Source organism: Harpegnathos saltator, unplaced genomic scaffold (genome assembly GCF_003227715.2).
Source record: "Harpegnathos saltator strain DR-91 unplaced genomic scaffold, Hsal_v8.6 scaffold403, whole genome shotgun sequence".
Lineage (NCBI taxonomy): Eukaryota > Metazoa > Arthropoda > Insecta > Hymenoptera > Formicidae > Harpegnathos > Harpegnathos saltator.
The window spans coordinates 1,003,824-1,014,853 of record NW_020230210.1 but is presented as its reverse complement, the minus strand read 5'-3'; the positions used below and the strand labels follow the sequence as shown (position 1 = coordinate 1,014,853).

The 11,030-nt window shown below is 37.9% G+C and overlaps 2 protein-coding genes across 3 annotated transcripts; one reads left to right on the top strand and one right to left on the bottom strand.

Moving 5' to 3' along the window:
* Nucleotides 1-250: 250 nt before the first annotated feature.
* Nucleotides 251-4,383, top strand: TM9SF4 (transmembrane 9 superfamily protein member 4). Of its 2 annotated transcripts, XM_025301128.1 has the most exons (11): nucleotides 251-417; nucleotides 1,018-1,265; nucleotides 1,354-1,500; nucleotides 1,587-1,745; nucleotides 1,839-2,119; nucleotides 2,197-2,415; nucleotides 2,498-2,655; nucleotides 2,813-3,072; nucleotides 3,153-3,336; nucleotides 3,443-3,727; nucleotides 3,790-4,383. In XM_025301128.1, exons 1-10 carry the CDS (start codon nucleotides 415-417, stop codon nucleotides 3,680-3,682), a joined length of 1,899 nt encoding a protein of 632 aa, XP_025156913.1. In that variant the 5' UTR covers nucleotides 251-414; the 3' UTR covers nucleotides 3,683-3,727; nucleotides 3,790-4,383. The 2 variants fall into 2 exon arrangements, with proteins under 2 accessions (XP_025156913.1, XP_011149609.1); XM_011151307.3 differs by having other exon boundaries at nucleotides 3,443-4,383.
* A 112-nt stretch (nucleotides 4,384-4,495) lies between these two features.
* Nucleotides 4,496-10,271, bottom strand: PGAP5 (Per1-like protein PGAP5). Its single transcript, XM_025301127.1, has 12 exons — nucleotides 9,623-10,271; nucleotides 8,585-9,499; nucleotides 8,275-8,480; nucleotides 8,060-8,200; nucleotides 6,836-6,981; nucleotides 6,618-6,688; nucleotides 6,393-6,533; nucleotides 6,124-6,291; nucleotides 5,946-6,031; nucleotides 5,718-5,840; nucleotides 5,487-5,627; nucleotides 4,496-5,125 (listed from the first exon to the last, which is right to left on the bottom strand). The coding sequence occupies exons 1-12, from the start codon at nucleotides 9,897-9,899 to the stop codon at nucleotides 4,964-4,966; spliced, it is 2,577 nt and encodes an 858-aa protein (XP_025156912.1). The 5' UTR covers nucleotides 9,900-10,271; the 3' UTR covers nucleotides 4,496-4,963.
* Nucleotides 10,272-11,030: the final 759 nt, after the last annotated feature.

Below are 11,030 nucleotides of genomic sequence, written 5' to 3'. Positions count from 1 at the left end.
ATCTTCGAAACACACTCGCGACCGACTAGCGATTATTGACCGCCGACGCTCGTCGATGCGATCGTTTCGCGCTCGTGAGAGACGCGGGACGATCTGAAAAATCTCAGATTTCTGCAGGATATGCATTGCTCGAAATCAAATTTGAACTCGAGATCGGCTCCGTCTCTCGGCCCATCGGGGGATTTTCGCGTCGCTGATCGCTGACAGGGGTCGCGCATTGGTCGCCGACGTAGGAACTTGGTGCGATGGGCGGCCGCCGTTGGCGCGCCGGTGGTCGTGTTTCGTGGTTCAGTTCAGCGCGAAGTCAACTTCATTTTTGACGTGATAGTGGTGGGTGAATGAAGTGGTGTCAATCGAAGACGAGGCTGCGAGAGACGGCGTGGCGCGCCTTTACCGAGAATAATATTGTGTAGAATGGTAGGTGCCGGATGGGGACTTCTCAGCTCCGAGCGGGACACCTCGCGAGATCGAGCAGACGCGGCCGGATGACACACCGATCGTGCCTCGTCGCCGAGTTTTCCGTCCTCGCCGAGCGGATACCGAGTGCCCCGCGATAGCGCTGTCAAACCAAGTTGACAGCGCGATTTATCACCGACTCTCATTCCGAACGACGCTCTCCCGCTCTTGTTTCTCCGGCTGTTTCGTTTATGTTTTGTTTAAAGGCGCACAAACATTCCACCTAGTGCTCCCTGCACTCCCTGCATCTACACGACACTTTGCTATGCGTCGCTTTGACGTTTGCCGAATTCTGACTGATGAATTTGTATGTAAAACTGACGATAAGATACGTCGAGTGTAGTATTTTTATCTAGAGCAAAAACATCCGCTTCGATGCACAAGCCCGTTGCATAAACCTTTCCGCGGGTATCTTCTGACGCACGAGAGTCAACAGAAGACTGCTTCCTAGACGAAAGGAGAGATATGTGTGTCGCGAATGTCACCGATCGTATTGCATTTCGTATCGCGCTCTGTTATCGCTTGTGATTCGATATTAATTGAGTGAATTTTTTGATGCAGGGAAGATTACAGAGGAATGGTGCTGTACTAGTGGTAATATCCCTTTTGATAGGAACCAATGGCTTCTACGTGCCCGGAGTTGCTCCAGTGGAGTTTAAGAAGGGTCAAAAGATCGATGTCAAGGCTGTCAAAATGACTAGCATACACACGCAATTACCATACGGATATTATTCCATTCCATTTTGTTTGCCCAAAAATGGAACCATCTATAAGTCTGAAAATCTGGGAGAAGTATTGCGTGGAGACAGGTGAGACAGCTTGATTCCCTTAGCTTTCGCAAGAGATTTGAGTTTAGAAAGGCTGCAAATTTTATTAGCCTGTATTTTGGTGTTTTAGGATAGTGAATACTCCATATGAAATTGTAATGGGGGAAGATATTAGCTGCAGGCTTCTGTGCCATGGACCGTCCAACTTGATGAATTGGAGCGAATATAATTCCCAACAAGTTATTGATATGATCGAGCACGAATATTCTGTGCATTTGTTAGAATATTTTCTTATATTGTTTAAAAGGACTATCTTTTCTACATTGTCACTGTGTTCACCTTAAACTTACTTTCTTATTTCAGATTAATAGATAATCTACCAGCAGCCACCAAAAAGAAGGTTCACAAGGACACAAATAAAGTGGTTGTTTATCAAGGCTATCGGCTAGGTGGAAAGATGAATAACCAAGCATATATCAATAATTATCTCAATCTGAAATTAAGTTATCACAAACATGGCGAGTCAGTATTCTGTCATACATGTTTGCATACACCTTATTCCATCATGAGTCTATTGAACGCACAGAAATCATTGTTTTGCTCTCATTTATTTAGGAACGAGTTTAGAGTAGTTGGATTTGAGGTGGAGGCTCATTCCGTCGACACATCTCAATTACAGTTCGACGGGAACACCTGCATCCGGCCGGATTTTAACAAAGTGAGCCCGCAATTTGTCAGTCCCACGGGCACAAGGCTTCTATTTTTGTACTCGGTGGAATGGAGCCAGTCGGACGTAAGCTGGGCGAGCAGATGGGACATATATCTAAGCATGAGCGACGTCGAAATACATTGGTTTTCAATCATCAATTCTCTTATTGTTGTCTTCTTCTTGTCCGGTAAGACATGATGTTATATCATGAATCACCACAGTTAATCTTCTCTCTTCAATCTTCCATCTTATATTGTCTGGCAGGAATTTTGACGATGATCATGGTAAGGACGCTCAGGAGAGACATAGCTCGTTACAACGCCGGGGAGAGCGATAGTCTGGCGGGCTTGGACGAAACGATCGAGGAGACTGGTTGGAAATTGGTGCACGGAGACGTGTTCCGGCCACCGATTAACTCGCGCTTATTCGCTGCTGTAATCGGCAGCGGCATTCAGATCTTCTTCATGGCTCTCATTACGATATGTAGGATCATATTGAGCTTTAGCAACTTGCAAAATTCCATCACTTTAATCATATATTTCTATATGCATCTTTGTTCTCACAGTCTTCGCGATGCTGGGTATGCTGTCACCAGCAAGTCGAGGAGCTCTTGGCACCTGCGCTATATTTTTATACGTATTTTCTGGCTTGGTTGCCGGTTACTTTTCGGCGCGACTGTACAAGACTATGCGCGGTCGAGAGTGGAGAAGAGCCGCTTTACTGGTAAAGATAATTTAATAAACAATGCGAGAAATTGACCTCTAGTTAAGTCTAATCGAGTCTAATTGACTTCTCTGTAACTTTCTTTAATTCATCATTAGCGAGAATCACGTTAGAATCTCCACGTACGGATCGTTAATAGAGCTGTCGATGATTGCAGACGGCGACTCTTTATCCCGGTGTCGTCTTCACGACGTGCTTCTTCTTGAATTTCTTCATATGGGGTAAACAAAGCTCCGGCGCGGTTCCCTTCAGCACGATGGTGGTTCTGCTGTGCCTCTGGTTTGGCATCTCATTTCCTCTAGTCTATCTTGGTTACTTTTTTGGTTACCGTAAGCAGCCCTTCACTCATCCAGTCAGAACAAATCAAATCCCGAGACAAGTTCCTGACCAGCTATGGTATATGAATCCGATATTGTGGTAAGTTTAAAATGATAATAAACGTTTGAATTCACTCTCTTCAGTATAGACTGTTAAGGGAACAAAATCTGCTTTTGCAGCACACTGATGGCGGGAATCTTGCCGTTTGGCGCGGTATTCATCGAGCTCTTCTTCATACTGACCGCATTATGGGAGAATCAGTTCTACTACCTCTTCGGATTTCTATTTCTCGTTTTCTGCATCCTTGTGATCTCATGCTCGCAGATATCGATAGTTATGGTCTACTTCCAGTTGTGCGGCGAAGTGAGTGTAACAGAAATATCATTCAATTGAGGCTGTCTTTTTGTTCCCTTCGTGTAAATTTTAACGTGCATGAACGCACTTAACGCTCGTGAAATTTCATTTGCAGGATTACAGGTGGTGGTGGCGCAGTTTCATAGTGAGTGGAGGCTCGGCAGTCTACGTGCTAGCTTATTCCGTTTTTTACTTCGTGACAAAACTAGAGATCACTGAATTAGTGCCGACTCTCATGTACTTCGGCTACACCGCGCTGATGGTTCTCACGTTTTGGCTACTCACCGGTACAATCGGTTTCTTCGCCGCATACGCGTTCATCAGAAAGATATACGCAGCCGTCAAGATAGACTAGTCAAAATCTATCGATAGTAGTTGCAGTGACATTGGAGTTATGGAAGTAATATTAATTTTAATTTAATCGAAAGAGTATGAGAGAAAGGGCTTAAGTTTCTTCTGTAGTTTTAGGAATTATGATGAAAGTGCAGACACATCTCCATCTTCCACGGGATTTCGAATGATGAACATTTATACATTCTATGACTGATGTGTACGAATATATTCGATATATCAATATAATGTTTCTACATGTTCATCTGCCATTGACGAGCGTATAATAATGAATATATTTTATTTAATTGAGTCACGGTTTTTCCCTGTAAAGTACTTACGATTCATAGAACGCGCAAAGAGAAAGAGAGGAAAAAATAGAGTGAGAAAGAATAAAGAAAGGAAATCTAAGAGAAATTTAATGTTAACAATGGGACGTTGGCTATATCAATATCGTTCCTTGTCAACGCGAGAAGGAACTTTGTAAAAATGTTCAAGTATGTGATATTAGTGATGGTCAATAATGCAGAAGTATTACGGCGGTGTCGGGTGAGATGTGTACTCGTGAATAACGCAACGACAACGTCGGATGGGTGTATCTATCATCGTATTCCGTCACCGTTGATACATGATGATACATGTATATTTTATATTTATGAATATACGTGTTCGAAGTCGTTCGTTACTTACGAACACTCACAGTCGACGCCGTACTATAGCCGATAACGAGCCAGTTTAAAGTTATCGTTCGTCTCCTTAGCATAAGGATACAAGCGGTTTTGCAACTGTCCCCCAACCAGGTCATTGTTACGACGAGTACAGTATAATGTAAGAATAATAATATAAAAGTTTGTGTATATTTAATTACGTTTTACACGAGTCTAATTACATTTCATTCCTCAGCGATACATATCCGAGAATCCGCGTGGTAAGTTTCGTCGAGTCTCTGACAGTGTAATGGCAGTTTCTTTTCTCTTCTTTTTTTTTTATATACATGTATGTAAAATTATATGTCGAATTGTGTAACTTACACAAAGAATTCTTAGTAAGTGTTTTGCGTTTCCGCAAATAGTAGAGTTCTATGTACATCGAGACTAATGTTAATATGATATATCACAAAGTAAGTATTTTATACTATCACTAATGTAAATAATATGTAATTGATATTACGATAAAAGTGTATACAAATGTCTTATAAATATTCCGAGAATTATACCTTCATTAATCACAACTGTATATAGAGTTATTGCATTATTCGCTCGTGTTTGTAAAATCATGATTCAATAAGCAAGGAGAGCCGCGCTACTCAAGGCATCTTCAAGCGAGAATACGCAGGCCGTCTCGGTCTGAGTTTTATAATCAAATATATCATTGTGCATGTGAGGCTAACATAATAAATTATGATCACGGTAGACTCCACGGGCATGTAACACTTTGATACGGCGTAATTTCTAGGCGTGAAAACACCCTGAAATTAAAGCAGGAACATCATTTACCGAAATTATAGACATATATACAGAATGTAGCACTTAAATCGAAATGCCTAAACGTATAAAAAATAAAGCAAAATAAAACGTTTCAGACAAAAGTTATAAAAGTAAAAGACTTATGTGGTGCGCTATTGGTTCAATATATATTATAATATAATATTAATTATAATATAAAGAATTTCAGCTCAACCACAATTGTTCGTTTTCTAAAATTCTCTGACAGACGTTAAAACTGTTGGCGACTCAATCTTCCAGTATTAGATAATGAAAAGTGTTTAAAGGAATGTTATCTATTGCTAAACAATCTTATTGGTAATTAATGCTAAAATTAAAATTTACCATCAAGAGTGATGGATTGACTTTGTTGCGCCAACTGAAAGATGGGATTGTAAATTCCAGGATATCATCCCGATGTATCCTTCTACAGCCGTGATGAGTGTGCCCAGCGACGATTAATCGCGGATTCAAGATATCCAAGAGCTGCAAATGAACATTACGTAAACTTGGGTTCACGTACAAGAGTGTACTGAAATTAATCGTGAATGCAACATATAAAATAATTGAATGTACTTGTTCCGACGCCTCTTTCGACAAACATTCCCATCGCTCGCGGAATTTGATGTTCTTTATATCGTCAGGTGCTTGATCCAATTCGTTGCAGATCTCGTCAGATTCTCGATACATCGGGTAATGCTGATCAAAGAATTACTTATTCAGTAACGTAACTTTATGAGAATTGTTATTATATAAATGTTTACATATATATATCTCTGAAAAATTAGAGATAAAGAGACTGACTTGCAAAAGTATAGGCCTGCTGTATCTGGAAATTGCACTTGCATTGTTGCAATCGTTGCCCATCTTTCTTGCACATTTCAGATCTTCTGTAATATGACACGCATGAATAGTTTAATGATTAATCGATTATGTAGATCTCGACATATTATTATATGAGAACACACAGATGATAGCTCACTGGCTATTTTGTCCACTGCGATTTCAGTTGGTCGGCATAAGAAACAACCATCCCCTTCCAACGCCATACTGTTAATCAATGTGAAATGATTGTCTCTTATACTTACTCGTCGCACATTCGGGCTTTTCAGGCCGTTAATAAAGCGCTGATTACGATATGGTGTGATTGCTAAAAATACGTTCAGTATTATAAGTGATGAATTGTTCAAAACGATCAAATCAATCTACAAATTTGCTCTCAAGTGCAGTGCAAGAATTAATTCATCGTACCATAATGAAATCCTATATCGTGATTACCAGCAACAACATAGAGATATGTGTTCTTCGGTACATAAAACAAGGAATGGAATCTCTGTATATAGCTCTCAAATTCTGTAGAGCTGCACCATTGTCCCTCATCAAAAACATCACCTATATCAAAATTATCATAAAATTATCATAAAATACTAGTAAAAATTAATTTACAAGCATTTTGGAATTATATATACTACATACCTAATATAAAAACTACATCTGGCCTGTGTATTGTCATCATTGTCTGGAAAGCTCTGTACATTTGCCATTCCCTAAGCACAAAAATATTCTCTTTTGATATAAATCTTTGATAAATTTGGATGATTTTAAATAAATTTTTGATATAAATTTTATCGAGTGACATTACTGCTAGTATATCATATATTACTGATAGAAATAGCATATACTGAATTACAAACCTTCGTAATTTATCAAACCAGTGACCATTTCTAGGACCTAATAAGTGAGTATCTGCAATAAATATAGCTTTTACAGGCTTCTCAGTTGCTTCTGTTTGTGATACAGTCAGATCTTCTTTTCGAGAATCTAAAGCAGGCCAATCACACTAAAATCCAAATTGATAATTAAGATTATAAAACATAGACTAACATAAACATAGACTGACTACTTCAGGCAATTAAAGTTAGTGCATATTTAAAGAAATAAAATATTCTAGAAGCTTACCTGTGCAAGTACGATATAATATATAAGATATTCGCAATAAAACAGTGTAAATATTAATCCTAAAACCGCATTGAGCATTGTTTTTGGTAACTTTCTGCTAAGATAAAACATCTTTGAGATTCAAAGTTTGAGATTCATACAATATTAGCTAGAATTATCACAATTTTACATCAATTACACATAGTGCATATTATGGAATATGCAACAATGTGAAATATCGTCGTATTAAAGTAGATCAAATCATTTTAGCACTTTGGCACTGCATTGTTTACTCTGCACATTGTAAACAACGCAAATTACAACAAATTTCTTTTTTAAAACCTAACCTAATAAAACGCCAACGCCATCTAACGGTATCACAAAAAACTACTGCGTACTCTGATTGGAAATCTTTAATCTTGAAATGACATACAATAGCTAGTCAGTTTATAACAATGTTCATTTAAATATTATCTATAATATAAAATTATATAAATATTATCTATAAATTTCATATGTGAATCATAAAGTATTTATATTCAAAATAATTTATTGATAAATTATCAGTACATTTTGGCATAATACATAAAGTATCAACATGCTTGGCAACATATTTCATCCAAGTATTTGTCACTTCAATACAATACACAAATCTAATCTTTCATGTGAATTACAATATACCGCAGGCATTGAAATCAACATAATTATAAAGTCATTGCGTATAACATTACAAAAAATTATAAATTGCACAATATGTAGGAAAAACAATGGTGAAGTCATAACAGTGCAACAACCAAGATGATCTTTTGTGCCATAAAATATACGATATAAAAAGTTACATAAAATAAATTACAACAAACAAGCATGCGATATCAGCTAAAATTATTCTATAAACAGCTCGTATCGTTAATGATCTCTGCCATCATGACTTTATCTTGCAAGGCTAAGTCCAACTCTGTCTGATCCCATTGTAAGTTTACCTTGGACAGACGCGATTGCTTCTTGCCGACGACTTTCAGAGTTCCCCTTGTCTCTATCAGTGAACACATGCTTAAAAATTCAGAGAAATTTACTGGGCATATATTCCGTTTCGTGCAAACCTTTTTATACACCTCGTGCAACTGAAACAAACAGCCATTTTTGAAAAATTTCAGCAACAATTGTAATGCAATTCCAATGTGACTTTCAAACTTACTCTTCCAGCAGTGATATCCTTGTTTCTTCCTTTGTTCAGGATAAGCAACAGAGAGCAAAGCAGCAATTTTTGCTGAATAGGAAACATATCCTTGTTGAAATTCTGTGTGCTTCCATAGACTCCGTTTAAAACTGCAAGTACCTCTTTCAATTCAACTGGCTTTTCTGTTATTTCCATCTGCTTCGTCGAATTCTCTGTATTTGTATCTGAATTACAAATGAACAAAGAAATATTATATATGTATAGCCTTATATCACCTGAACTGTTAACTTTATATATTGTTTCATATATTTCAAATAATATGCTTTACCATTATCATTCGTCGGACACAAAACTGTCGCTATTTTTTCAGATTCGGCTAGTTCAATCACTCTTCTGCTAATGTCTAAGGCTCGCCTGATGTCCCCGGAAACCGCGGCTACTTTACCCGCCAACAATTGTATCGCGGATGGTGTAAAAATGTTGGACGCGTTCGCTTGGCTCAGTCTCGTGGATATTATATTAGATATTTGTTGTTTAGTGTATGATGCAAAATGCATTAACGTTGGCTTTAATTCGCATCTAGCTTGCAACCTGGGCAATATCCTGTCTGTCAAATCCAATGCATTGGCGATACCAACTAGGATAAGTTTGGAATTCAACAGAGATGGCCACTCAAATATCGAATACAGCACAGATTGCTTCTTGCTTTCCAACTGATCAATTTCATCTAACACAAGAAACAACATCTTGTGCTTAGACATTAGGTATTTCTCTATAATAGCCTTGTTATTTTTCCCAGACTTAGTCGAGCTGCTTATGGATAATTCTTGAATTATCTTTGCATAGATAGCAGCTGCAGACTTCATAGTAGTGCAATTAATATAGACACATTTGAACTGAGACTTGAACTCTGGCTGTTGCATTATTTTAGATAGACTAGCTGTTTTACCAGTACCTGGTGGGCCTGAGATATAAAGAGAACTCGATGTTTCCTTTTCCAGGTGTTCCTGAAAAAATTCCTGCAATTTGTTTAACTCATTTTCTCTCCCAGGCAATTCTTCTGTCTCAGAACTATGTAAGGCCAGACGTGCATTCTGATATTCATTAGAACCAAATAATTGTTTGGGCTGTAAATTTTCACTTTTAGGAGATAAATTCAATCTGTTTAAAAGAGTGGATGGCGTTAATGAAGCCTGTAACAGTTGATTTTTCTTCTGCTTAGATGGACTAACCAGATATCTTTCTGTAAAATGAGGAAAAATGCCTTGTAAAGATAGTCACACTTAGGTATCATCATTATATAAAACTCATGAAGAGAAAAAAAATATATCTACAACAGGAAATTATACATAATTATGAGAATTACCATTAGAGGCATTACGTTTGCGACGATTTGGTGTTTGAGGTGTACTGTTTGCCTTCCTTACAACTGTTTCTTTGGTGATTTCTGTTATATTTTCGACATCAGAGTCTGATTCAGACTCACTGCTGCTCAAAATGACAATCTTCTTCACGCTTGGGGTATATTTCGTCAATGTGCTTTTCGCTGTTGCTTCTGAGAAATCTTCTTTCACATCATTTTTGGGTCCGTAGAAATTGCATTTCTTCCGTATAGGAAAAGTTATAGTAGTTTGCGTGCCCATCGTGTTTTGCAAGTTCGCGCGTCGATGTATCAATAATTATCCACGAAAATATTGAATATACAGAGTTGCTGTTGCAATCCACAGAGAAAGCACAAATTAATTTTGCCTTGTTGTGCCTCAATATGAATCTTCTAGAACTCCAAACTGATAAGAAAAAATCTTTTTCCTCCCAATTGTTTTCCGCTCTCTAACCTGCGATGTCTTTGTAAGTTTCTAAGAGTTTTTCAGCTTGTCAGCGCATCCACTGATGTCTTATATATGCCAAATGTTTCATCAAATATTCACAATCATAAAATTCTGCTATCGTCAGTAACTTTCACGTCCTACAAAATTACAGCGAAGAATGTGTCATTTAGGTCGCAACGAACGCTCAAATGTGACCACCATCGATACGATGTACAGTTGGCGGGAAGGACTTTAAACGCGGGAAAACTACGGAACGCGGAATTGAACACGTGAGCTGTTCTTGGAATAGTTGGAATGCGGTCTCGGAATAACGAACACTCGATATATAATCAATTTAGGACATGCTTTCAACGAGTAATCAGCAATTATTAGATATCGTCCAACTGAAGTAGAAGAATTAATTCTATATAGGTTGGCAAAATAACAATTATTATTCTATATAGGTTGATAAAATAACAATAACTTTAAAACTGCTGGTTATAAAGAAAAAACAAGAGAATTTTTCTACTTGTTTCAATAACGAACTGTGTTTTATTTTCGACGTTGGCGACCTTACAAGTTAGATTAATACCTCGTCTACAATAGAAGTCATAAGGCTCGTCTACATTAACTGTAAGAGTAAGGCTGTAAGATTGCAAGGCACGAAATGAAATATTTTCATTCGCTGACAGCTTACGTTACAGCCTTACAGCCTTATTCTTACAGCTATTGTAGACGAGCCTATAGAGTCGTAAGTCGTACAAATTGACCAATCGCGGTCGATTATTTTTCTCTTACCGGACTATGATTGGTCAATTTCTACGACTTACGACTCTACGACTTCAGGTCATTTTACAATACGTGTCGTAAGTGTAAGCCGTAAGAACTGACCAATTATAGTCGATTATTTTTGTAATGATCGACTGTGATTCGCCAATTCTTACGACTTACAACTTACGACACGTA